General features: G+C 42.7%; 1 protein-coding gene and 1 long non-coding RNA gene across 7 annotated transcripts in view; both read right to left on the bottom strand.

Moving 5' to 3' along the window:
- Positions 1–57: 57 nt before the first annotated feature.
- On the bottom strand, positions 58–4,010 carry LOC143788877 (uncharacterized). The gene is made up of 3 exons (XR_013218740.1): positions 3,741–4,010; positions 3,499–3,533; positions 58–432 (listed from the first exon to the last, which is right to left on the bottom strand). It is a non-coding gene; the product is annotated as an uncharacterized LOC143788877 (long non-coding RNA).
- A 99-nt stretch (positions 4,011–4,109) lies between these two features.
- The window catches only part of SETD5 (SET domain containing 5), an 87,654-nt gene continuing 63,964 nt past the window's right edge, over positions 4,110–27,799 (bottom strand). For all 6 annotated transcript variants that reach the window (XM_077276288.1, XM_077276293.1, XM_077276290.1 and 3 more), the window contains 16 exons: positions 19,778–19,926; positions 19,466–19,583; positions 19,108–19,217; positions 17,891–18,140; positions 17,622–17,696; positions 16,232–16,486; positions 15,640–15,954; positions 15,015–15,257; positions 14,792–14,921; positions 14,403–14,653; positions 13,909–13,965; positions 11,251–11,733; positions 9,657–9,949; positions 9,189–9,322; positions 7,902–7,981; positions 4,110–7,808 (listed from right to left, as the gene is read on the bottom strand). In XM_077276288.1, coding sequence (XP_077132403.1) covers positions 7,257–7,808; positions 7,902–7,981; positions 9,189–9,322; positions 9,657–9,949; positions 11,251–11,733; positions 13,909–13,965; positions 14,403–14,653; positions 14,792–14,921; positions 15,015–15,257; positions 15,640–15,954; positions 16,232–16,486; positions 17,622–17,696; positions 17,891–18,140; positions 19,108–19,217; positions 19,466–19,583; positions 19,778–19,926 — 3,495 coding nt within the window. In that variant the 3' untranslated portion in view covers positions 4,110–7,256. The remainder of the gene's footprint in view (positions 7,809–7,901; positions 7,982–9,188; positions 9,323–9,656; positions 9,950–11,250; positions 11,734–13,908; positions 13,966–14,402; positions 14,654–14,791; positions 14,922–15,014; positions 15,258–15,639; positions 15,955–16,231; positions 16,487–17,621; positions 17,697–17,890; positions 18,141–19,107; positions 19,218–19,465; positions 19,584–19,777; positions 19,927–27,799) is intronic.

The raw sequence follows: 27,799 nt of genomic DNA, 5'->3' as shown, positions 1-27,799 counted from the left end.
ATGTAATATTAGACAGTGGAACCTGAGAAATTCCATCCCAATAACTAATATTGCATCCATTTAAAGGACAAAACTAAACAATCTACACTTCTTGTGAATAACCATCCACTTACACTTCTGCACCATCAGCATCATAAATTTACATCATATACTTCCAACAAAACATATTGGAGACGTACATATAATGTATAATATTATATGTTGTGTGTGTAGGGTTTGAGCGATTTATTAAATTCAGGACAGAAACCTTGAGAAGCGGGGAAAAGAAAAAAGGTAGCTGTAGGCATACTGTTACTATGGTGATTTTGCAGTGGTTGCCATAGTGATGCTGATGCTGGCATCTGGGATGCTCCGTCAGCACATGGTGTGGAGGTGGGTGGAGGGTAAGCAGCATCGGAGGGGTTAATGCCAAATTTACTCATCTTATATCTTCTATTCTGCAGAGAATGAGTGATACCACGAACATAAGGACAAATATGGTGTATATTCTCTTTAGATACATACAATCATACATATCCATTACAAATAGGTTTGTGTCAGTATGAATCACAAAAAGCCAGCAGTTCTACAACAGGTCAGGGCAATTAAATAAATGGGACAAAGCTACAGCACCGTGCACAGTCCAAGGACAGGAGAGGCGGGTTCTACAGGAATATGAAGAGACACCTTTTTTCCCCAGATTAATACCACTCCATTCAAGTATCTGTACAAGTGACTTTATTTTGATACATAGTAAATTATGTTTTACCCAGAATGAACAATCATCCATCTGCACTCAGTATTTTATAGGTGGAGGTCTGCTCCTGTGCCTGGTACTGTATCTATAAGATAATTTAATTTTAAAATATTCTAAGTTCTTTGCAAAAAAAAATGCAAAGGGGGTGTACATTCAGATGACAAAATGATGCGCCGACCGTCGGCTTACACTGTTGCAACGATCAGAGCTTGCTTCCTCCATAGAAAACATGAACACTGAGCCAAATTGAGCATGCATGTGTATTCAGAAGGATAGACATCGGCTGAATGAGCACAGACGTCAACAGATATCAAAGTGTATGTCCAGCTTTACAGAGATCCCAGACGCAAATATTCTCCCCACACATAAAAAACAAGGCACATTTCAGTACCCAGAATGAGAGGTGAAGGTCCCAGCATCCCCGAGACCTCCCAAGATCCATTATATACCAGTGAGTGAGGGGTTACAATAAAGCTCAGGACTGTCTTCTAGCAGAATGTTAATAAACCCTGGCGTTAATGTTAACATTTCTGAACACGCGTCTCTATTCTCTCGTCTTATTGATTAAAAATAACAATGGCAGCTCAACGGCAAACGTCCTTGTCACACTCACTACCGCGGTTATGTCAGTGTTGATCTAGTCTCGTACAGATTGTCCTTAGCGTCGGACATTAAGGCAGTGATGCCGCTTGGCTATGTATGCCGGCAATTCATCTCAATGAGAAAACGGGGAAGACTGAGCCGGGAAAAGCTCATTAAGGCGAACGGGACAATGTGAACAATGGAGTGTCACCCACAACAACCACAGACAGGAAAAAGTATTGTGTGTGTCAAGCAGTAGCAGATCATTGAAGAGCCCGTAATAAAGATGAATGCCCCAAGAAAATACATTGGAGCAAGCACGCGCACGCTCGGGGGCTTGGTGATCCGCTCTACTCAGATTTTTGAGATTACTGCCACCATATTCATTAGGTCAGTGGGTCTCATCAGCTCGAACAGGTGATCTGCATCAAGATCGGAAGAGAGGACATCTCGTTTATCGGTCACCCGACCACTGTAACCTGCAATTTGTAGCAGCAGCCAGATGACAGGAAGCCACATGAGCCGTGTCTGCAAGTGGATGGGACATGATCGCTTCCGGTCCGAACGTACTGGATCCAGAGGGATAGAGAACAGTAATGTCGCCTCAGTTTATCATTTTAAAATAACCCATTGGATTCCCAAAATTTGTTTTTATGTTGAACTACCTCCTTTAAAATAAGGATTAAAAAAAAAATAAATGCATTGCATGTTCCTGATTCTGTCCCGTTTTAATATTGCTACCAAATTGTAAAGCAAGTTATATAGCCAGACGACAAATTGGACAAGATGTGATCTCGGCGATTCCACTCTGCATCTTATAAGAGTCACGGAAACATGGAGGAGTTTGAAAACGCAAAGACGACCGCCACCTTAAGTATTCTCTAGGTCTGCTGAGAAACTTCTGCACTATTACTTATAGTGGAAAAACCGACTCTGCCACTTCCTTCTGTCATTGATTCCACTTTGGAGCCTACATAACATGGCACCAATAGACCCTCCCTTCTCTGGTAGCCCACCTATGCCCGTTCCTTCACTTCAGAGGCACTCAAAGATTCAGGTTCCTTCATATTCCAGTCTCCTTTGCCACCTTTTCTCAAACATTTCCATCTTCCAGAGACTAAGCAAAGCTCTGGCCCTTTAAATAAGCCTCAAACCTTCTTCTGCCACCTATGGAGTCACAGATGCTGAATGGTCTTTTTTTTTTTCTACAAGACTATTTCAGGTGTTTGCAAATATTCTTGCAGACTTTAAAAATCTTATTTGTGCAGGTTTTAATGCACACACTATGCCATGTCCTGTCTGTTGTCTTATCTTTGAGCTTTAAGGGTTACTTATGTGGCATTATTTATCTTTTTTACAGATATAAACATGCTGCTGACTGATGGGGGGTTCAGATACTAAGACCCCCCCACCAATGCTCAAAACACTGCTGTGAAGCACACAGCTCCTGCGTTACCCTCACCACGAGGTGTATAGCCTGCGGTGTGCACTCTTCCTGGGGTTTCAGGACCCGCACCGCCATCATTCTGCAGCTTGTCTCAAGTCTTTATAATGTGAAAACTATGACAAATTAAACGTATATTTCAAGTCAAGAGGCAAAACTTTTTTTTTCATCCGACCTTAAGTCGTTACCACACAGGACAGGAGACCGTGTACAGAGGAAAACTAATGAGGACCGTAAATAAAAATGCATTGCCCTAAAGCAAAAATGTGTGCCGGCCGTCCAAAGTGTGTGTGTTCATGAGGATTAAACTATTCCAGGCCATTATATAACTTGTACCCAGTAGTTTTCACCAATTTACCCTTCGGATGATCTAATTATCCATTGTCTCTGAGGTAGTGACTGGAGGATAGCTACTATGTTGTCTCCCCCCATACACAGCACACACAGACATAAGGGACTCCTGCTCTCTTGTCTTTATGTAGCACAAAGACAAAAGCAACAGTGTTGAGATTATGCAGCAGCACTGAGCGGTGTATCTGTGAATTCAGATTGTGGTGAAACAAACATTAACTAGAAAACTTCAGCATGGGAGACATAATATAGCAGTACTGAGCAGTACAGCTGGGAATACAGCCCCAGGGTGTGATACACACTAATTAGAAAACAGCAGCGTGGGCAACATTATACAGTAGTACTGAGCAGTATCTGAAATCAGAGAGATGAAATAATCACTTACTATAAGGCAGCATGGGAAACATTATACAGCAGTATCTGTGAAACCAAAGAGAAGTAAAATAATCACTTACGAGAAAGCAGAAGCATGGAGGACATAATACAACAGTACTGTCCGTGTAGTGTAGCTGTGAATCCAGCTCAGGGATAAGATAAACACTAACTAGAAAGCAGCATGTGGGACATTTTACAGCAGTACTGAGCAGAGAATCTGTGAAACCATAGCGAGGCTGAATGATCACTTACCGGAAAGGGATATTTTACAGCAGTACTGAGCAGGATAGCTGCAAATCCAGTTCTGGGACGACATAACACATTCACTAGAAGCAGCACAATCTGTGTGTCTTTCTGCTCCTCTCTTTCACTGTGCTTCCGCAACTCTCTTCAGACATTAGGAAGCTGCAATATAATCCCCTCGGTGAGATGACTGTTCATTTGAGCCATTTTCAGAGAGAATGATGAGCACACAGGAAGGGGAGAAGTGGCTCATAGGTGTAGAAAGATGCAGAATTCTCCAATGAGATCTGTTGCAAAATGTATTTATTCGCTTGTAATATTGATTTATTGCGAAGTTTGTTGAAACAATAGCGACCATTTAATGACAGGAGATGAAACTCAAGGTAAGTATTTTATTATCAAAATTATTACATCTCTTCTGAAAGATCAAATGTTACATCATTGTGTAAAAACTCCACGTGAGTGATGATAGCGGTAGGCTCCTTTCTGTGACCTCGCCCCACGGACCTCTCTTTATAAATGTGCTGCCAAATGCAAAACCGCGTCAGCCCGTCGGCTCTGTTAGGAGGCATTTGGCCGCTCCGCGAGGAGGCCCGGCAGAAGGCGGAGGCTTGCAATACAGACCCTGTGATGTTTATACACACATAATATACAGTATACAAGACCCAAAACAAGGGTGACGTGATTTCCATCCCTAACCAGTCTCACAGTTGTACAACTCTGGAAATAAAACAGGCAGTTTATTTTTTTTTTATTTAAAAAAATAAAATATTTGAAAGAAAGGAGAAAATTAAAATTACAAAAAAAATATATATTTTTTTGCTTAAATTTTGAGTAAAATTTTGCTATTAGAAGGGACACAATTGTTAATCCAATGGTCGAAACTCTGTAACAGTCACCAAATGAAACCGAAATGATGAACATAATAAAAGGACAACTGCTGATCAGAGACCTGGAGAGAGAGAAAAAAAAAAATGGAAGGGGATGCGAAGGGATCGGAGAAGGTAAAGACTCACAGTAATATCTTATGGAGTCACTGTAGCACCGAAGATTATAACGTCCGTATTTCTAGCTAGCATACAATGCTTATAACTGGATATAAAATTAAATAAAAGCATCTGCTCAGTTACTCGCCCTGGGGAAGGATGGAGTAAAACTTATTACTTGGAGAGGGGGTGGAGGAGACTTTTACGGTACAACCCTAGCTGACTTCCCCCACTATGAAGAATTAAAACATAAAAACACAGGAAAAAAAAAATAAAAATTTAACGCTCAGATGGCGGACACTTACATTACAGACCGTAAAGGGAAGAGGAGCAGCAAAATTACACATTACCGTATTTCCACAATTTTGCTTTTGTGGACCTTTCTTGTAAATCTGCAGGATTAAAAATATTTCAAGTACATGATTGGGTGGAGCAGTTAGAAGATCTGAGGACTTGCAGCTTTTTAAAGGCCCACAAGGAACCCTTTTAGGATTCTTTTCCTGCTTTAAGGGAGACCTACCACTTGCCATGAATACGCAATTTCTACCTGGTGTAAAAGAAGCTGTTCTCCTGAATCTAGCGATGTTTTTCTTTTGTTCCTGCGCCTCTCCGTTCCTTCTTACCTCTATATCAATAGTTTTGGTTCCTTTACTAAGCTCCTCATAGGCATCTTCTTGAGGACCACGCCCACTTGCCTAACAAGACTAGATTTGTATACAGGCAATATCTTCGGAACCGAGAGGCGCAGGAACAAGAGAAAAACATCGCCGGACTCAGTAAAACAGCGGCATTTATACAAGATTAAAAAAAAAAAAAAAAAGAAAAGATATTTATGGAAGTGACAGGTCGCCTAAAAGAGGTCCTGTGATAACAACCTTATCACCTACATGAAGCAGTGCAGCTCTGTGTAGGACCTAAACCCCTTCACTGCTGCTCGGACTGTCACTTTAGTTAATGCGTGCGACAGAGAAAGTGACATGTTCAAGTGCAAAGCTCAACGAGCAACACCAAGATGGTGCAGACTGGTACCCAGAAGTGGTCATGGTGAAAATAATCTGGATGTCCGTTCAATCTTCACAAAATAAAACCAAAACAATCCCATACAGTAAACGTCACTGTCAGCTGCGCTAGGGTTTCCACGAGCTATGGTAAACCACCCAGCGACTGGCTTCCTACTGCTTATGATACATATGCGTCTAGGCGAGTTGCAATATATGACAGATAAACCAGATCAACATTTGGATTTGGTTAGAGCGATACTTACATGGGAAATAAAATATCTACTTGGCCATAAATTGGCAAATTTAAGAGACCATGACCCAACACCCGATGCAAAATTTCACCGACCAACGTTAAAGGGAAAAAAAAAAAAACCTGAAGTAATAAAAACAAAAAAAAAAATAAAAATTTTTCCCCGTAGTAAAAAAATATAGGTATCATTATGGTGTCAATTACTATACAGCATAGTACAATGCAGCATTTACCTGGAACATGAAAATCCTGTGTACAGTTGTTACAAGCACATATATACAGCTATCTGCCTGGGATCCATGCTCTGGCTACATACGTGTAGCGCTGTTTGTGGTCTGCTATATGTACAGCAGGTAGGGTATAACTGGCCCGGTAACTCAATTCTGCAGAATCACTGGTGTACACACAAAAAAAAAAAGATATATATATGACACGGAACAACTTGGTGCTAGCACTGGAATGCCTACGATAAAACATGGAAGCCAGATGTTACTGAGCGGCGGGACACTGCCAGATTTCATGCGGATTCCTATATTCAAGCTTGAGTCGGTATATTTTTTTTTTTAATACAGCTCCCTACAGCAGTGTCCCCCCCTCTTCGCCTGTGGTTCCCCAGCTGTTGCAAAGCAAACTCCGAGCATGGTGGGCATTGTAGTTTTGCAACAGGTGGTGAGAGACAAGTTTGTGGGAAAAAACTGCTGTGCAGGCAGGTAATATAATTATACCGCACTTCTCCCTCTGCTAAAAAAAAAACAAAAAAAAAAACCGTATCTGTAATCTGATGGCAGAAATCCAGATGTCATTCCAACAAGGGAAGGATAGATCCGTAGAGTATGGACACAGCAGCCCCTTCCTTGGTTAAACCCTTTCACCCCTCCAAAAAAATAAAATAAATTAAAAATGTGTTATAACCTGCAATTTTAGGTACTTATTTAACCCCTGGTTCTCCCTTGCCCTTATGATTCAGCCTTAAATTTTCCCCATGATCTTTAAACATGACAGAAATGTTGTCCTTACTGCATGAGTGACTACAGATGGTTTCTGGTGATACAGAGAGAGAAACCGAGTAATTGTATGATTATAGGTTTAAACATTAATTTTGATTTTTTTTCATCATTTTGTGGATTTCCCAAGACGTCTTCTTTCTTGCAATGTGAGAGTGAGGGAGCCGATGTGATCGGCGAATTTAGCCTCTGCCTGTTTCAGTCCTAGACCCGATGTCTAGGGTGCAGGAATGGCTTGGGGGGGTTAGATAGTGCTATCCTGATCTTTTCCCTCCGCAGCAGTCCTAGGATAGGCCAGTCTGAGTTTTTACTCCTGAGGCTTGCATCTGCTGCAGCCGGTACTGGTGAACGCCAGACCCACGCTGTGAATAATGCTGCGGACTGGACACAGCACTTATCCTAGGGCCTGACATGCTTATAGTTCTCGAGTCTGATCTCGACCCCTGGGGGGTGGAGGAATTTGCAGAAGCCCCAGTGCTGGCTTGTGAGTCTGAGGAAATAGAGTCTGTCCTGAGCAATTGGGCTGGACTTGCCTCGTGGCTGGGGCCTCGCTGATGGAAGCTTTTCCTTGGCGGACACGTGCCGGCATTGCTTCCATAAAGCTGCTGGCTGTTGTAATACCCAGAGCTCTGAGCGGTGGGAGAGTCTGTGGAAGTAATATGGGAAGGACTGGAGAAAGAGGAGGATATAACAGAGGTCTCTGTGTGGCCGTGTCCTGGCCTCTGCGGGGTCCTGTAGCCGAATCCAGCAGGCTGAACTGTGGGTCCACGGAAAGGGGATGAATTTTGGGAGAGGACACTGACCGTCTCCGACTGAGGACTATCGCACTGCAAGAACTAAAAGACAAGAGAGAAAATAGATCAATAAAAAAAATGCCAACAGTATATTCATTCGTTTTCTAAATGTTGATATATGTGAGGAATAATTACCTGATAATTGTATCTGGAAGGGCTGTACACTGTTGGTCCCTTAGAAACAGCCACATTCAGCATCTCAGCATCTCCATCTTCTGCAAATAAAAAAAAAAAAAAAAAGATATATTTATTTATATATGAATCTGAATCGCTGTTATTTAGACAACTTATTTGCTGGATGTACTGGGAGCGGGGCTCGAGGCAAATGAGGGGCCGCACTCAAGAGCGGTTGGTATCTAATGAAACACATTATCTTCAGGCTTCATTCACAAATCAGTTTTGTTTTTAAACTTACATGAAAAACTGACCAAGTTTCATTCATTTCTGTCAGTTTTATCAGACTGGTCCGAGTTTCATCAGCTTCTCATACGTGGAAAGAAAAAAAAAAAAAAAAGTTTCTCCAACTCTCTCCTGTCAGTCTGTGAAAATCAGACCACACTCGAATGGCATCAGAGCGCTGTCCGATTTCTTTTTTCTTGGACCCATAGACTTGAATTGCTGATTTGACAAATCAAAATTGGACATGTCTCTGTAATTTTGCACAGACCTCTCGGTCCGGGAAAAATTGTGGAAATGTGAATGACCCCATTCACTTTTGTAGGTACAAGCGTGATACATGAAAAATACATATAACACTTGTACTCCTTTGGATGGCTGTGGTTACAACTTTCCACACTAGTCCCGGACAAGCTGCAATATTTACCACAGCCACTACCGAGTGTATGAAGCAATGTAAAAAAATGAAGAGGCTGCAGCGCGCAAAGCCCCTATAAAAAGCTGACTGGTTAAGGGTCCGGCACTACTCACCAATCTGATATTGAACAATTTTGCAGAACAGGACAAGCCCCTTAAAAGGGAACCTGTCACCTTGGAAAATGCCATTTACCTGCAGATATAAGCATTACAATGCTTCTGGCTACCGGGAGAAAATGAACACGCACAGAGTAGCTACATTCACAGCTCAATATACTGTGAGCACGCCTCAGCAGCTAGATCTGCACAGATGCGCTGCGGAGTGAACTGTCAATCACAGGCGTGTGCCAGCTAACACTCACAGAATAGTATGCGGTGCCTATACCAGATCCATGACCGAAAGCTAACGGCTCCTAGGAGGTATAAAGTTAATTGTCTGCACTTTTATAAGGAGGTCAGGCAGCATTGTAATGCCATTTACTTCCAGATTAACCCTATATCTGCAGGTAAATAGCATTTACCGAGGCGACAGGTTCCTTTTAAAAGCAAACAAGTCAATTCAGGCAAAGTTGAGAAATAAAAAGCAGCCGGCTGAAAATCTAAATGTACCCGAGTCTCTGTCCAGACTGCTCTCTCTGGAAGGCGACATCTCTCCTCTTTGGGACACCTTGACTCCACTTCTCAGCACTCGCTCCAGGAACCCCTGCCCTTCCCGTAGTCGTTCTACCGACGTCGGAACCATCCTGTAGATAAATGCACAGGTACGTAAGCTACAATACCAGTCCCTGGGTCACCGCATCGGCATTTTCACTTGCCAAATCCTGTACAAGCAATGAGCGTAGAAATATGGTCTTCCTTCTCTTAGATACATTCTCAGGTTACAACTGAATCTATAATCTCTATTGACGAATGACTGAAAAGGGATTCGAGAGCCTACCATACACATCTGATGGTCGGCTGGTCTCACGTACATGTATCTGTGGCCTCAGCACAGTTTTTCTTCGCACTGGTTTTTATATTGACCCCAAGTGGTCAACACAAAACTTCTAAATGTGACTCGTATAGGGGACTCCTTACCATCGGCTGCTGATGCTCTCCGTTGGCTTGCAGTGGGAAGAAGAGCTAACTGTTCTTTCTGTGGGGCTGATGTCCTCAACCTGAGACATGGAGGGGTGAACGGGAGAAGAGAAGCCACTTGGTGGGGAAGATGGAGCTTGAAGCTGTAAAGCACTCGGCAGGTCTGTGTCAGATATAGAGCCATTGCTGCTCTGACGCGTAGGAGTCCCGACACAGCGTATGACGTCCCTGCCTGGAGAAGACGTCACTTCCTTGGCTTCCTGTTTTCGCTTTCGATATTCTAATAAAGACACCTACCAAGACAGAAGAGGATGCAGTCAGTAGAGGAAAATCCAGTTGCACATAAAAAAAAAAAAAAATAAAATCATGGTTATTTACTGAATTATAGCACATTCTGATAGAATGAAGGAAAATACTAATCCCATGAATGATGACGAAAAAAAACTACATTGTGCAGGAGGAAATACAGCCCAAACACCGCAACCAGTCACAGAAAGAAAAAACTGTACTGGGATGGCACCACTGGTAGACATCAGACTTTCAGGTGGGGGCAACAATGTTATGCTTTAATATCACGAATTAGGAGATGTGAACGTCAAATAATCCCAACTTCCATGATTACACGGCCGCTCATGTGGCAGGATAATAGTGCACATAAATGTGTCAAATTAGGGGTTTTGAGCAGTGACAGCCTTGCATCCTTTCTCTTTTGGGTTTACTTTGAAGTATATTAATTAGGGTGGGGGTTACAAAGCAACTTATGGAACCACAGACGAGCAATTCCCGCCCAATGTGTATGTGGGCCTCCTGAGTCTCCAGATCCTATTTCTGCAGGTAGATCAGCCACTGTTAGAGGATTCTGCGCTTACTCCACTCTCCCCATAGAGAACACAGAGATGGTTGGCTCAGCCGATCTTTCCTGCGTGTGAGGAAGTTGAGAGATGACTTTCCACAAAACCAACATCCGGCAGTTACATGTAACGTGTATGCTCAGATTTTGGCCGCAACGCGTCACTCATTCACCATCACACTATGCCGCCGTGTTATTCTGCACCTTGCTTGTCGTGGTCACACCACCACGCAATGACACAAGCGGCGTTATAATGCGGCACAATGAGATTTTTCCTGAGAATGGTAATTACTATAATTGCATTTGACTTGACCAAAATATCTCATTATCTGCAGTCAAACCGGTCACTAGAAAGCCGAGGGAGTGCTCTCCTCAGCATTCCTGCAAATTTTACATCAATAATATGAGCTAATTCTTTTGACTTTAAGGTGGTCATGGGGTTTGTTCACATATTGCATCTGCCTTGCTGACAACTAGTCGTAAAGATGGGTCCGAAAACAGAGCGGATGTGCAGAATTAAAGCAGCAAAACATTTTTCATCATTTTTGACCACAGGAGTGAACCGGATGTATCATGGTATTCCCGACTGGCCATTACTGGTGGAAGCGATTTTAGTTGCATGCTGGGAGCCATATTTGGCTGTATTGTCTGAATGTAGCCTAGTTGCTTCACCATACAGACTGGAAACACATACAGCATCCAGTAAAATTGCTCAGGGTGGAAATTACAAATAATTTCAGTTACCTTTTTCCTTTGAGGCGGATGTTGAGGAGAAGATCTGACCCCCTCACAAGTCCTTTCACTACAAGGAGACATAGATCCCTGTGCAGACTCTTTCAAAAGTCCAGAAACAGGCCTGGTGTAATAAGCCTCCACCGGAGAGCCACAGTACATGTCTGATTGGGAAGGCTTTCTTTCTCCTACAAGAGGGGACCCTTGTAATGAGCCATCAGCCCGCGGCATCGCATTCAAAGGGGAGAAAGCATACATTAAATTGAACTCAGTCCGGAAAGTCTGTTCTGAATTTCTTAGCAGCGTTGACCCTTCCCCTCCTTTTCCTAAAACACTCGCTTCTGACGTGCCACTGAAGGGCAAAGACGCGGTCGGAGACTGAGACGCGAGATCGCCGGGACCGGTGCTGACGGTGGTTGGGAGTTCCTGGCAACTCTCCATCGATATCTCCAAGAAACTGGCCTTTGGTACATCCACATCCGTCCGGAGACAAGGCTGGAAGATGAGAGGCACAAAAATCAGAACAGAAAATCACAAGTGGGGACCAAATCTTATATTAACTTCTTAAGGCCTTGGTAATTCTGAGCTTTGAAGACTTAGCATTTTTTTTATTACTCTTTATTAAGAACGAGTGCAGTTTATTTGATGATGTACCCATACGAGGGCTTGCTTTTAGTGGGCAAATCAAATATTTTTATGGGGTGCGTGTTAAACTTATTTTGCAGGAGATGGTCTTCTTATTTTTGCGAATGATAAGTGCCATGTTACCTTTATTCTAGGGGTCACTATGATATTATATTTTCAGGTGTTTGGGTTTTTTTTTACTTTTATCCAATAAAATCAATTTGTATCGTCCAATCCCGAGACCCACATTTTTTTTTTTCTTTTATTGCCAGCAGAGTTGAGTGAGGACTTTAACTTTTTTTTTTGCTGGACGAGTTCATGTGTTTCCAGGAACATCTGATTTTTATTTTTAGCACTTATCCGAGTTGTTCAGAGGCAGGCGAAAAAAACAAAAACAGCATTTGGAGGCTTATAGTTGCATAGGTTGAAAAAACACCTAGGTCCATCATGTTCAACCTTCCTCCACCAATTACACATTTTGTCACTAATTTAACTATAACCCGCAATGTTATGTGTATCGAGGAAATCATCCAGCCCTTGTATAAAAGCTGTCATAGTGTCGGCCATTACTACCTCATGTGGTCAGCATTCCAGTCTGACTGCTCTTACTGTAAAGAACCCTTTCCTACTTAGCTGCCAGAATCACATTTCTTCCACCTGCAATGAGTGGCCATGTCTTGGTCTTTCAGTCTTTTTTCCATCGTATGAGTTAACTAGTGTGACTATTTTTGTAGTTAGAGACGGTACAAATGTCTAGATACAAATAACTCTCCATAAGGAGAAACGATACCCCTTAGACCCCATGTCCAGAGCCTCTCACCTAGCCAAATCAGTTCTCATGCTTCGCACTGACGAGGGCCAACAGCCCGAAACACCGTGTCTGCGAATTGAGATACTGATTTGGCTTTTATCCTAAGTCATATTGCACGACTCGTTAAAGGGTTGATTGTGACTTGTAGGATCGCTACTTCCAATAGGTGGCGCTGTAGAGTTTAAGTCCTCTTTTTCTCAGAAGAGGCAATTTGCATAGATACAAATAAAGCACTTCATTGCTTTTTCTTTATATAAATAACTTAGTTAAGGGCAGGGTGGATAAAAATCAATGTTTTTTTAAAAAAATCAAAAAAATCGGATTTTTTTGATTTAAATCGGATTTTTTTGATTTAAATCGGATTTTTTTCAATAAACTGCTTTTTGAGGAAAATATTTTACCATCCAAAGGTTCTTCCATCATGAGATAAAGCTGAGTTGTTTAACTCAGTAGAATAAAGGCTGTATATGTGTAACATTCACAATGCCATGCTCTTCCAGAGGTTTCTGTAGGATGCTGACTATCCAACAAGTTTGGGCATGTCAACTGAATGGAAAAAGAAACTAAACCAAAAGTGAAACCAAGCTAGAAGTGTGGAATTAAAGGGGCAGTATGAACAAAATGTGGAGGCTATTAATAGTTTATACAATTAAGACATGCTGCTTTTAAACACCTACCTATTGCCATATAGTAAAACAAAAAAGATTTTTACTTACTTTGGGGTCCCCCCCTCACCCTGGCGTTAGATCGTTGCCCCTAGTTTCGTCCGTGTAACTATGGGCGCACATGCGCACTGCTCTCACTTCTCATTTTAATCGTGATTTATATTAAAAAAAACCTTTTGATTTAAATCAGTGATTTAAATCATGATTAAAATCATGATTTAAATCGATCCGATTTAAATAGAAAAAAATCTTTTGATTTAAATCGTGATTTAAATCATGATTTAAATCGGCGTGATTTAAATCAATCCACCCTGGTTAAGGGAAGGGTGTTTTTTGTTTACATATTTTATAATTTGTATTTATTTTTAGCCCCACGTGGGAACGTTCGATAAAAGCCAAAATATTATTAAAATCACTGATTCTCTATAGTTGTGTCTTGACCTCATGCTCAATTCTGATCGAGTGTTAGGGGTTTTCGTTTTCATTCTCATGAAAGGAAAATAATACACATTCATCCACCTTTCCCCCCACAGCGTCCATTGTGAGCAATTGACAAATTAGTTTAACTACCTCGGGTGACACGGACTCGGGCCGGTGCGCTGGGGAGCTCTCGGGGGAGGATATGTTCTAGGAGGAAAATAGAAATAGCTATTTAGGATCAAAATTTAAGAAAAAAAAAAAGTTAACAATAGGCAAAGTAAATGAAACATTTAGTCACTAGGCATTTGCAGCAAATAAAATAACCTGCATTGGTTGAGCTATGTTCACATGTGCACTGTGAAAAAATGGAGACCTCGATGAGCGGCAACAGGGTGTTATTTGAATCAATAGTTTGACCGACATGATGATCATGATCCATTATCAATAGAAGCCAAAGAATAAAACTGACAGAGATGGTATAGTAGAGAACTTGGCCATCTCCGTAGCTCCATGGACAATGAACGGAGTGGTGCCAAGCAAGTGCGGTAACCGGCACGTTCTCGGGATCAGCAAAGTTATGGGAATAACTCTTTAGAGAAATGCACAAGTCGATCTGCAAGCATTGGACAGGGCAGCGCCGTTACCTCAAACTGTAGTGGAGTATTACAGCGACTAGCAGCAAGAGACGGGATGGGAGAGAACACAAGTCCATATCCGTATCGGGACTCCTCTTCTCCGGGAAGGGAAGAGCTGGGCGTAGTCTGCATTGGACTTAGAGAGTCTGTCGTCACAGAGTTAGGAAGTGCGGGAGGATACGGCACAGGGCTGGATAACATCCCCGAATGTTCTTCTAGGACATATTTCATCTTCCATTTTTTAAAAGGAGCTGTAATTTCTTCAAAAAGCAAAAAAAAAAGTAATCAGAAAACTTGTGAAAGGGAGAATAAAGTCTAGATAACACACGGGTGCCAGATAGCTCTGCTAATAGGTGATATTCTGGGTGCACAATCACGTTCCCATCACAGTCTCCTACCTGTATTGGTTCTGCTATTATCGCTGGAAGAGGTGGAGTTCTCGTTGCTTTGGTATAAAGGTTGGGCTGTGTCCTGAGCGGAGCTCTCGGGCTGTGAGAAATCGTCATCCATGGCTTGTTTAATCCAGCGCTGAACAAAATTAAAAAAGCAGGTTTTAATGGAAGTGCCTGTAGCTTGATCAAAGCAAACTGGAGAAAAAAAAAAAAAAAGAATGGCACAAACCTTTTTACATGATCCATAAGTGCCATCCACCTTTGGAGGTCTTCTTCGCCTTTCTGGCATAAATGGAGACACAAAGCGTATGTAGTGTTTAGGAGCTGTGCAGATGGACGGGGAATGGGATAGTCCAGGGAGCATGTTAAGGGTGGTCGCCAAAACTGTGGGATCCGTTGTAATCCGCAAAGGGTGATCAATGGGGCTGTCCTGCTTCTCTACCTTATCATTTAACCACTCTGTAACTAGGTACTGGAGAAGAAAGACATAGGATTAATTTCAAAGTGCTGCGTGATGTTGGTCAACTCCAATTACGGCATTTTAAAGGGTTATTCCCAAGATAGTCAGTTATCCCTTATCCTTAGATGATTGCTCAACCTCCATTCCAGTAATTGTGTATTAAGCAGCCAGAGGAACCTAGCACAGCACTCAGCTTCTCCTATACGTCCCATAGACTATGAATGGAGCGGAGGTCAAGCATGAGCCCCTGCACTCCATTCAAGCTCCATTAAAGCCGCGTTCTTGGTATCCCTGAGGCCGGACCTCAGCTAGCAGTAAATTTACCCCTATTTCTGTGGATATGGGATGTCTTACTATTTTGGGAATAACCCTTTAACATAAAAGTTTTACTAACCTTTTTAGCTTTATGATATTTAAGGCCAGACCGTGTTGGCTGGGTCACTGCCTGAGTAACGGCAGGGGACTCTGAGCCTTGCTGTACATCCGCAAATCCCAGATTTTCTATATTTCCGGGCTCGGTTGTGGCAGAACTTGCAGTCCCTTCCTCCGGCACTGGGGGCGCCACCTCAACTTGCTGAGCTACAGCTTGCCTTTGCCTTCTCAACCTTTGTGCTGAGGCACTGCGGTACCTAGACATGCGGCTTTTTGGACGAGGCCTGGTGGATTTTGGTGGTACGGGTTTAGGGGCAGGTTTCTCTGTGTTCACGTCCTAGGTAAGCAAATACATACAATTATTATTAATCTCTTCTATATACAGCTAACCTTAAGTGGTCATAAAAAAATAGATGGGTTTAATTCACAATTCCACGCGGCAAACCATAATCCCCCAAATGCATCAGATCAAGAGATCAATCAGCAATATTATTGCCACTGAATGATTGGTGTACCTTATTAAACTATGTATTGCAACAGCTAACGACTAAAGGCAGTAAAATAAGGTAGGAAGTGTGGCAGGCACTTACACAAATCCCAACGCATTTACTCACCAGTGCCTGAGAGGATCTCCGCGTGTTCACACCTGGGGTAGGGTTGGGTACCGGCTCTACATCCATGGGACTTTCAGGTTCAGGCTCTGGATCATCTGTTTGGGATGTAGGATCTACTGTCACTTGGACTTCGGGAACAGATGGCGCCTCACTTTCGACAGCAGTTTGTTCCACGGGTTGATCTTTGCGTCGCCTTCTTCGATCAATGCTTTCAGATATGTGAAGAGGAAGCTCTGATTTCTTGTCATCTCTCGACTACAAGAAAAACAAAGATAAGGCTCTGAAATACTGAAATTCTGGCCATCAGGTCCACCATTAGTTAAGTGGTTGTCTAGATTGGAACCCTCCATTATTGAATGAAACACAAAATCCCACAAATATACATGCACAACCAGTTACAAAGCAGGAGTGTGCTCAATAATCGCCTTCTTACATACATTGCAGGTTCTCTATCTTCTCAGACTGGCTGCTGTCCATGCTGCAGACCATCCATATTTATGCCCTAGGACCCTCCTATCCAGCCCTATAGTCTCACATCACATCCAGTAATACAGACTCCCATACTTCAGATGGGCGCCTATAAGACAGCACAAGACCTCGTCTCCTAGTGCATGGATATGATCAGTCTTCGGTAAAGTCCATGTCTGCCCTTGAAGATGAAGACATATTTCATTCTTATGCTTTTCTTTTTTTTTCTTCCTCCTGCTTTGAAGATGTATATTATTTTTCCGCTGACATCGCCATATAATAAGGGTTCGCTGTCTTTAATGTACAGGTTGTAGTATTTAATAGTTTTTAATTGTGTCATTCACTTTTCAACATAATGGGGTAGAAAAGAAAAAAAAAAATAATTTTGATATTGCATTTTGGGCTTTATTTTTAAGATCCTCACTTTGCTGTAAAAAAAAAAAAGCAAAAACAAAAAAAAAAACCAACACCCTGGTTTCCGTCGCTATACTTTGGGAACCTTAACTTTTCTTCCCCCCCCCCACTCCACAGAGCTTTATCAGGGATGCTTTCTTGCGGTATGAGTTGCAGTTTATATTTGGTACCATTTTAAGGTCCATTTCTTTATGGTAATCACTTGAATATCGTCGTCATATTCTGCGGCGCTTTGCCGATATCATCGCTGTCCCCATTGGGGCTCACAATCTCCATTCCCTATCGGTATGTCTCTGGAGTGTGGGAAGGAAACACACGCAAACTCGGGGAGAAGATACAAAACCCACAGAGCCGCCATGTGCTACCCCCAGAACTAACAAGCTGCCTCTACTGTAAATGTACAACAGTGTCACCAATGGGTTAAAAGAATCTGCAAAAAAAAATTACTGAGCACACTAAAGCAGTATGATATTTTTTATACACTAATAATATAGGGGGCACAACTAACCCTTCTCGTCCTTGACACTTTTTCCACCTCTTCCTCTTTTGCTCCTTCGCATTCAACGGTCGCGTCAACTTCCGTCTGCGGAGAACAAAGCTTTATTTATTAGACTTATGTTATTGCACACAAACTGCAAAACCAAAGCAGACGAGGGAAGGGTTTCACCCAGCATATATACTCTAAGGCAATGTATGTGGGACTAGAGGCCTCACTAATGTCCAGAGCAGACTGTTTATGCTATTAAAGCATATGGACACCTTGTCATCAGACATTACCTTATGGCCACCAGTAATGGCATCGGCGGCAGGAGCTTCAGCAGCTTCATTGGTCTGGTTATTAGCGCTTTCATCCACCACAAAACCCTGCTGTTCTAACTCTCTCCTCCGAGCTTTGCGGTGCCTCGTCTCTGCGCCTATGGACAGTGGAGGGGTAGCAAGAGGTGGAAAGTCTCCGGTGACAGGATTCCTCTTCTGGACGGGGCAATTCCGGTTGCCTTTGTGACAGGCACAATCTACCTTGTAACTGCTACAATACGCAAAGACAGAAATATGGATTAACTAATGGTCTAACAAATCAAAGAAGTCACCTATTTTTCATCACAAATATTACTGCTAACAATGTTACTTTGTGCATACAAGTCAGCTAAAAAGCGGCAAACTCTTAACTTTCTGCAATATCTAATTTCTGTACAAGTTAGATCTGTTTTACACCACTCCATCTGACGCTCAGCATTGTGCTTGGTGATGTACAGGAAGCTACCAACGAGGGCGCAGTGTTGGGCTGATGTTATACCAGAGGCGTTCTGGACTCTGCAGTTATGGGGTCAGCAAAGCGGTGGTGACTATTCTGTGCCCTCTGCTCCTCAGCCCCCTCTTTAATTTTACGACGTCTCCATTTCGTGGCTGAGTTGCTGCGGCTCCTTCCACTTCTCAATAATATCACTCACAGGTGATGGGGGAAGATTCAAGAGGAAGAAACGTCATGAACGGACTTGTTATCCGAGTGGCTCCTATTACAGGACCATGGTGGTGTCAGTGAGCTCTGCACCACTGGCCGTCACATGGTAATAAAGACGGCATGGTGTGTGGGGGGGGGTGTTTGGGGGGCAACAGGATGTTACGCATGGGAGGGGGGCAACAGAGGCAGATGTCATGCATGGGGGGGCAAGAGGGCCGGATGTTACGCACAGGGGGCAACGTGATAGAAAGTAAAACCTGAATTCAGTGAACAAAATGTGTCAATACTTTTCCATATAGCATGTTTAACATATACATTAATACCGCATTCACACATCAGTGCATCACGGACCAAGTACGGTCCATACATGGGTCTACTGACTTGAACTTGATAGCTTTACATATGCCTATGAGTCAGTCAAGTTCAGCTAAAGAATCTGTGCTCGGATCGTGATATACAGATGTGTGAATGTAGCATTAACTGAAGTCTAATAAGTGTCACCTGCTGTTGTAAAATGAGGATTGAAAACACTCACCAGTTACTGTACTCAAAATCAAAGGCAATGGTGACCTCTGTATCTTTTGCAATAGCAGCGATGGCATAAATGCACAGGTGAACCATCCCATCCGCAATCACGTGCCGGACCTGGAATAAGAAGAGTGAGAAACTATTAGGGGGGACTCTGCTAGAGCCTTCATTCCAGATAAGTGGATTTTCAGAAGTTATGGTAAGCACATGCCAAGCGTCCAAACATATGAGGGACATGAATGTCAGACTAGCGAGAGTTCGGCTAACAGCCAGCGCATGTGCACGGCTTCAGCTTTTAGCAAGCCCACGAGTTTGGAAACAACTGCTAGACAAACGAAGGTGGTATCATTCGAGCTGCCTCTTACCTCAGCATTGGGTGTACAGGAACGTCTGATAAATCTGGCATCATTACCGAAAGTCCGAGCATCCACGCACATTTCCAAACCATTAAACTTGGAGTAAAACAGCACAAAGGGATACGGTCTGTCGTAGAAAAAGAAGCCAACGAAAGGTATAGTTAAATACAGTCATAATGAGGAAAAATGGGGCTCACGCTCATTAGTACGGTCAGTGTTCTTAAACTCAGGTTTACTTTAAAGTTTTTCAATACATAAGTTAAAATTGCATAAAGGCAGCCGTCCTATACAAGAACTTCCGACCGTTTATTATCTACTTACTTTTTGAAAAAGTGTCCATTGACCTCAAACTGCTGCCGTAACATAACTTTGCCCCGGTATTCGATCACAAGAGTGTTTACTGGCAAGTCCTTGGAGGCACGCAGGATTTTACGATGTTTCTGCACACGTGCCACCCTCCCCAGGTGAAACTGAAAGAAGACATATATCAGCTTTCTAATGCACTGTTGTACATAGAGCAGGTATCAGAAAATATAGATACAAAGCACTTGTCTAAATAACTCTGAAGGGTACGTAAACTCTGTAGGCCAAGAAAGACTTGACCACAAGTCGGGAGTGAAATTCTTTTAATTCAATTTCCAAAAAACATCAATGTTTCCTTATGAGGGAAAAAAAAAAAAAAAAGGTGCAGATCGGCTGTAATGACTTCAAAGATCACAACACTGTCTCCAAATAGAGATTAATTGACCCTATAGTAAAATTATGATGTCGCCTGGTTTTGTCCCATTACTAAAACTCATCAAGTATACAAATGCTGGGGGGGCTAGCAGAGCACAGTGCACTTTTCTGCTTTTAATGGTAATCCACATGCAACTAATGTGGTGTTAATGGGGCATTTCACAGTCCCTTCCCCTAGGATCGGTGGGGGTCATACTTTAACCCCTTCACCCCCGGAGCTTTTTCCGTTTTTTCGTCTTCGTTTTTCGCTCCCCTCCTTCCCAGAACCATAACTTTTTTATTTTTCCGTCAATATGGCCATGTGAGGGCTTATTTTTTGCGGGACGAGATGTACTTTTGAAAGATACCATTGGTTTTACCATGCCGTGTAACAGAAAACTGGAAAAAAATTCCAAGTGTGATGAAATTGCAAAAAAAGTGCAATCTCACACTTGTTTTTTGTTTGGCTTTTTTTGCTAGGTTCACCAAATGCTCAAACTAACCTGCCATTATGATTCTACAGGTCATTATGAGTTCATAGACACCTAACATGTCTAGGTTATTTTTTATCTAAGTGGTGGAATAAAATTCTAAACATTGCAAAAAAAAAAAATTGTGCGATTTTCCGATACTCGTAGCGTCTTTAATTTTCGTGATCTGGGGTCAGGTGAGGGCTTATTTTTTGCGTGCCAAGCTGGCGTTTTTAATGATACCATTTTGGTGTAGATACGTTCTTTTGATCACCAGTTATTGCATTTTAATGCAATGTCGCGGCGACCAAAAAAACGTAATTTTGGCGTTTTGATTTTTTTTCTCGCTACGCCATTTAGCGGTCAGGTTAATCCTTTGTTTTTATTGATAGATCGGGCGATTCTGAACGCGGCGATACCAAATATGTGTAGGTTTGATTTTTTTTTTGTTTTATTTTGATTGGGGCGAAAGGGGGGTGATTTAAACTTTTATATATTTTTTATTTTTTTTTAAATATTTTTAACCCCTTCACCCCCAAGGGTGGTTTGCACGTTAATGACCGGGCCAATTTTTACAATTCTGACCACTGTCCCTTTATGAGGCTATAACTCTGGAACGCTTTGACGGATCTTGGCGATTCTGACATTGTTTTCTCGTGACATATTGTACTTCATGTTAGTGGTAAAATTTATTCGATATAACTTGCGTTTATTTGTGAAAAAAATGGAAATTTGGCGAAAATTTTGAAAATTTTGCAATTTTCCAACTTTGAATTTTTATGCCCTTAAATCACAGACATATGTCACGCAAAATACTTAATAAGTAACATTTCCCACATGTCTACTTTACATCAGTACAATTTTGGAACCAAATTTTTTTTTTGTGACGGAGTTATAAGGGTTAAAAGTTGACCAGCAATTTCTCATTTTTACAACACCATTTTTTTTTAGGGACCACATCTCATTTGAAGTCATTTTGAGGGGTCTATATGATAGAAAATACTCAAGTGTGACACCATTCTAAAAACTGCACCCCTCAAGGTGCTCAAAACCACATTCAAGAAGTTTATTAACCCTTCAGGTGTTTCACAGGAATTTTTGGAATGTTTAAATAAAAATGAACATTTAACTTTTTTTCACACAAAATTTATTTCAGCTCCAATTTGTTTTATTTTACCAAGGGTAACAGGAGAAAATGGACCCCCACAGTTGTTGTACAATTGTCCTGAGTACGCTGATACCCCATATGTGGGGGTAAACCACTGTTTGGGCGTATGGCAGAGCTCGGAAGGAAAGGAGCGCCATTTGACTTTTCAATGCAAAATTGACTGGAATTGAGATGGGACGCCATGTTGCGTTTGGAGAGCCCCTGATGTGCCTAAACACTGAAACCCCCTACAAGTGACACCATTTTGGAAAGTAGACCCCCTAAGGAACTTATCTTGATGTGTGGTGAGCACTTTGACCCACCAAGTGCTTCACAGAAGTTTATAATGCAGAGCCGTAAAAATAAAAAATCATATTTTTTCACAAAAATGATCTTTTCGCCCCCAATTTTTTATTTTCCCAAGGGTAAGAGAAGAAATTGGACCCCAAAAAATGTTGTGCAATTTGTCCTGAGTACGATGATACCCCATATGTGGGTGTAAACCATTGTTTGGGCGCATGGCAGAGCTTGGAAGGGAAGGAGCGCCATTTGACTTTTCAATGCAAAATTGACTGGAATTGAGATGGGACGCCATGTTGCGTTTGGAGAGCCCCTGATGTGCCTAAACACTGAAACCCCCTACAAGTGACACCATTTTGGAAAGTAGACCCCCTAAGGAACTTATCTAGATGTGTGGTGAGCACTTTGACCCACCAAGTGCTTCACAGAAGTTTATAATGCAGAGCCGTAAAAATAAAAAATCATATTTTTTCACAAAAATGATCTTTTCGCCCCCAATTTTTTATTTTCCCAAGGGTAAGAGAAGAAATTGGACCCCAAAAAATGTTGGCCAATTTGTCCTGAGTACGATGATACCCCATATGTGGGTGTAAACCATTGTTTGGGCGCATGGCAGAGCTTGGAAGGGAAGGAGCGCCATTTGACTTTTCAATGCAAAATTGACTGGAATTGAGATGGGACGCCATGTTGCGTTTGGAGAGCCCCTGATGTGCCTAAACATTGAAACTCCCTACAAGTGACACCATTTTGGAAAGTAGACCCCCTAAGGAACTTATCTAGATGTGTGGTGAGCACTTTGACCCACCAAGTGCTTCACAGAAGTTTATAATGCAGAGCCGTAAAAATAAAAAATCATATTTTTTCACAAAAATGATCTTTTTGCCCCCAATTTTTTATTTTCCCAAGGGTAAGAGAAGAAATTGGACCCCAAAAAATGTTGGCCAATTTGTCCTGAGTACGCTGATACCCCATATGTGGGTGTAAACCATTGTTTGGGCGCATGGCAGAGCTTGGAAGGGAAGGAGCGCCATTTGACTTTTCAATGCAAAATTGACTGGAATTGAGATGGGACGCCATGTTGCGTTTGGAGAGCCCCTGATGTGCCTAAACATTGAAACTCCCTACAAGTGACACCATTTTGGAAAGTAGACCCCCTAAGGATCTTATCTAGATGTGTTTTGAGAGCTTTGAACCCCCAAGTGTTTCACTACAGATTATAACGCAGAGCCGTGAAAATAATTTTTATTTTTTTTCTCAAAAATGATTTTTTAGCACCCAGCTTTGTATTTTTACAAGGGTAACAGAATAAATTGGACCCCAAAATTTGTTTTCCAATTTGTCCTGAGTACGCTGATACCCCATATGTGGGGGGGAACCACTGTTTGGGCGCATGACAGAGCTCGGAAGGGAAGGAGCGCCATTTGGAATGCAGACTTAAATGGATTGGTCAGCAGCCGTCACGTTGCATTTGCAGAGCCCCTGATGTACCCAAACAGTACAAACCCCCCACAAGTGACCGCATATTGGAAACTAGACCTCCCAAGGAACTTATCTAGATGTGTTTTGAGAACTTTGAACCCCCAAGTGTTTCACTAAAGTTTATAGCGCAAAGCCGTGAAAATAAAAATTCTTTTTTTTTTTTCACAAAAATGATTTTTTAGCCCCCAGTTTTGTATTTTCACAAGGGTAACAGGATAAATTAGACCCCAAAAGTTGTTGTCCAATTTGTCCTGAGTACGCTGATACCCCATATGTGGGGGGGAACCACTGTTTGGGTGCATGACAGAGCTCGGAAGGGAAGGAGCGCCATTTGGAATGCAGACTTAAATGGATTGGTCAGCAGCCGTCACGTTGCATTTGCAGAGCCCCTGATGTACCCAAACAGTACAAACCCCCCACAAGTGACCCCATATTGGAAACTAGACCTCCCAAGGAACTTATCTAGATGTGTTGTGAGAACTTTGAACCCCCAAGTGTTTCACTACAGTTTATAACGCAGAGCCGTGAAAATAAAACATCTTTTTTTTTCCCACAAAAATGATTTTTAGCCCCCCAAATTTTTATTTTCCTAAGGATAACAAGAGAACTTGGACCCCAGAAGTTGTTGTTCAATTTGTCCCGAGTACGCTGATAATACATATGTTGGGGTAAACCCCTTTTTGGGCGCACGGGAGAGCTCGGAAGGGAAGGAGCACTGTTTTACTTTTTCAACGCAGAATTGGCTGGAATTGAGATTGGACGCCATGTCGCGCTTGGAGAGCCCCTGATGTGCCTGGACAGTGGAAACTCCCCAATTCTACCTGAAACCCTAACCCAAACACACCCCTAACCCTAATCCCAACGGTAACCCTAACCACACCCCTAGCCCTGACACACCCATAATTCTAATCCCAACCCTAATCCAAACGTAAATGTAATCCAAACCCTAACCCTAACTTTACCTCCAACCCTAGCCCTAACCCTAACCCTACCCCTAACCCTAACCCTAAACGTGACTGAAATACGTGGCACTGAAATACGTGGCACTGAAATACGTGGCACTGAAATACGTGGCACTGAAATACGTGGCACTGAAATACGTGGCACTGAAATACGTGGCACTGAAATACGTGGCACTGAAATACGTGGCACTGAAATACGTGGCACTGAAATACGTGGCACTGAAATACGTGGCACTGAAACACGTGGCACTGAAATATGTGATACGTGGCACTGAAATACGTGGCACTGAAATACGTGGCACTGAAATACGTGATACGTGGCACTTAAATACGTGGCACTGAAACACGTGGCACTGAAATACGTGATACGTGGCACTGAAATACGTGGCACTGAAATACGTGGCACTGAAATACGTGGCACTGAAATACGTGGCACTGAAATACGTGGCACTGAAATACGTGGCACTGAAATACGTGGCACTGAAATACGTGGCACTGAAATATGTGATACGTGGCACTGAAATACGTGGCACTGAAATACGTGGCACTGAAATACGTGGCACTGAAATACGTGGCACTGAAATATGTGATACGTGGCACTTAAATACGTGGCACTGAAATACGTGGCACTGAAATGGTGGTGGGTGGCTTTTCAGTGTGTTTTCTGTTTTTTTTCGATAAAAATGCATGCGTTTTTAACGCAAACAAACGCATGTGCTTAAAAACGCAAGAAAATACTGCAGGTTGTATTTCTGAAAATGAACGCATGCAGAAAAAAACCGCATGCGTTTGAAAACGCGACCAAACGCGTACAAAAAAAACGCATGCGTTTTCAATGTTAAATATAGGGACAAAACGCATGCGTTTTTTTGTGCAAAAAACGCTGCAGACAAAAACGCAAGTGTGAAACCAGCGACGCTTTTTATAGCAAAAAAGTTTTTGCGTCTCCACATTTTGAGACCTATAATTTTTCCACATTTTGCTCCACAGAGTCATGTGAGGTCTTGTTTTTTGCGGGACGAGTTGACGTTTTTATTGGTAACATTTTCGGACACGTGACCGTTTTTGATCGCTTTTTATTCCGATTTTTGTGAGGCAGAATGACCAAAAACCTGCTATTCATGAATTTCTTTTGGGAGAGGCGTTTATACCGTTCCGCGTTTGGTAAAATTGATAAAGCAGTTTTATTCGTCGGGTCAGTACGATTACAGCGATATCTCATTTATATCATTTTTTTATGTTTTGGCGCTTTTATACGATAAAAACTAAAATATAGAAAAAATAATTATTTTGGTATCGCTTTATTCTCAGGACTATAACTTTTTTATTTTTTTGCTGATGATGCTGTATGGCGGCTTGTTTTTTGCGGGACAAGATGACGTTTTCAGCGGTACCATGGATATTTATATCAGTCTTTTTGATCGTGTGTTATTCCACTTTTTGTTCGGCGGTATGGTAATAAAGCGTTGTTTTTTGCCTCGTTTTTTTTTTTTTTCTTACGGTGTTTACTGAAGGGGTTAACTAGTGGGGCAGTTTTATAGGTTGGGTCGTTACGGACGCGGCGATACTAAATATGTGTACTTTTATTGTTTTGTTTTTTTTATTTAGATAAAGAAATGTATTTATGGGAATAATATATTTTTTTTTATTATTATTTATTTAGGATTTTTTTTTTTTTTTTTTTTTACACATGTGGAAAAATTTTTTTTTTTACTTTTTTACTTTGTCCCAGGGGGGGACATCACAGATCATTGATCTGGCAGTGTGCACAGCACTGCCAGATCGACGATCTGCTGTGCAGGGCTGCAGGCTTACGAAGTGTCTGCTCTGAGCAGACACTCGGTAAGCCACCTCCCTCCCTGCAGGACCCGGATGCCGCGGCCATCTTGGATCCGGGACCTGCGGCGAGGAGGGAGGTAGGAGACCCTCAGAGCAACGCGATCACATCGCGTTGCTCCGGGGGTCTCAGGGAAGCCCGCAGGGAGCCCCCTCCCTGCGCGATGCTTCCCTATACCGCCGGTACACTGCGATCATGTTTGATCGCGGTGTGCCGGGGGTTAATGTGCCGGGGGCGGTCCGTGACCGCTCCTGGCACATAGTGCCGGATGTCAGCTGCGATATGCAGCTGACACCCGGCCGCGATCGGCCGCGCTCCCCCCGTGAGCGCCGCTGATCGATGATGACGTACTATCCCGTCGGCGGTCATACGGGCCCACCCCACCTCGACGGGATAGTACGTCAGATGTCAGAAAGGGGTTAAACACTTTTTTTTTGTATTTTGTCATGCTTCAATAGCCTCCATAGGAGGCTAGAAGCATGCACTACACGATCGGCTCTGCTACATAGAGGTGAAGTACAGATCACCTCTATGTAGTAGAAATAGTGGTGTACTTTGAACGCCGACCACAGGGTGGCGCTCAAAGCAATCGGCCATCAACAACCATAGAGGTCTCAAGGAGACCTCTGGTTGTTATGGCAATGCACCGCTGACCCCCGATCATGTGACGGGGGTCAGCGGTGCGAGCAGTTCCGGCCGCGCGGCCGGGAGCGCTAGTTAAATGCTGCTGTCAGCGCTTGACGGCGGCATTTAACTAGTTAATGGGCGCGGGCGGATCGCAATTCCGCTCGCGCTCATTGCGCGCACGTCAGCTGTACAAAACAGCTGACATGTTGCGGCTTTAAGGTGGGCTCAGCGCCAGAGCCCACCTTAAAGCAGGGGATCTGCCAGCTGACGTACTATTCCGTCAGCTGGCAGAAAGGGGTTAAATGATCAGCAAGTAATCACCTATCCTTTGGATATGTGTTGAAGGATAAAATTCAACCAGAGGATAGGTGTTAACTTGCAGATCGGTGATGGTCTGTCAATCAAGACACTCACTGATCCCAAATTTAAAGCTTTTAAGTGCCCGAGTACACCTGCAACCAACTGATAGGATTCACATCTATCTTGAGAATGGAGCACCCCAACACACGCTGCGTTTAGAAGAGAGGTGCTAGGAATTCTTAGATAAATTACCAGGTAACTCGACAAGATCTTTACAGACAGGTTTGCGAGACAGATGCGAATGCCATAGGTGAGCTCTGAATTCTACTATCATTAATGGATGTGCCTTTAATGTATTAGAGGGGGTTACCCCCCCCTTTAAGCCTCGTTCAAACATCTGTGACCAGACCACAATGCAGGGACTGGCCTTAGGTCTCCTGACCCGTGTGACAGCAGCATAGAAATATATGAAGCAGTCACGCTCGAGTCGAGAAAGCCGCGGCC

The sequence above is a fragment of the Ranitomeya variabilis genome, chromosome 8 (genome assembly GCF_051348905.1).
Source record: "Ranitomeya variabilis isolate aRanVar5 chromosome 8, aRanVar5.hap1, whole genome shotgun sequence".
In the NCBI taxonomy this organism is placed as follows: Eukaryota; Metazoa; Chordata; class Amphibia; order Anura; family Dendrobatidae; genus Ranitomeya; species Ranitomeya variabilis.
The sequence above is the reverse complement of the archived record's forward strand: the minus strand, read 5'-3'. Positions and strand labels throughout refer to the sequence as shown.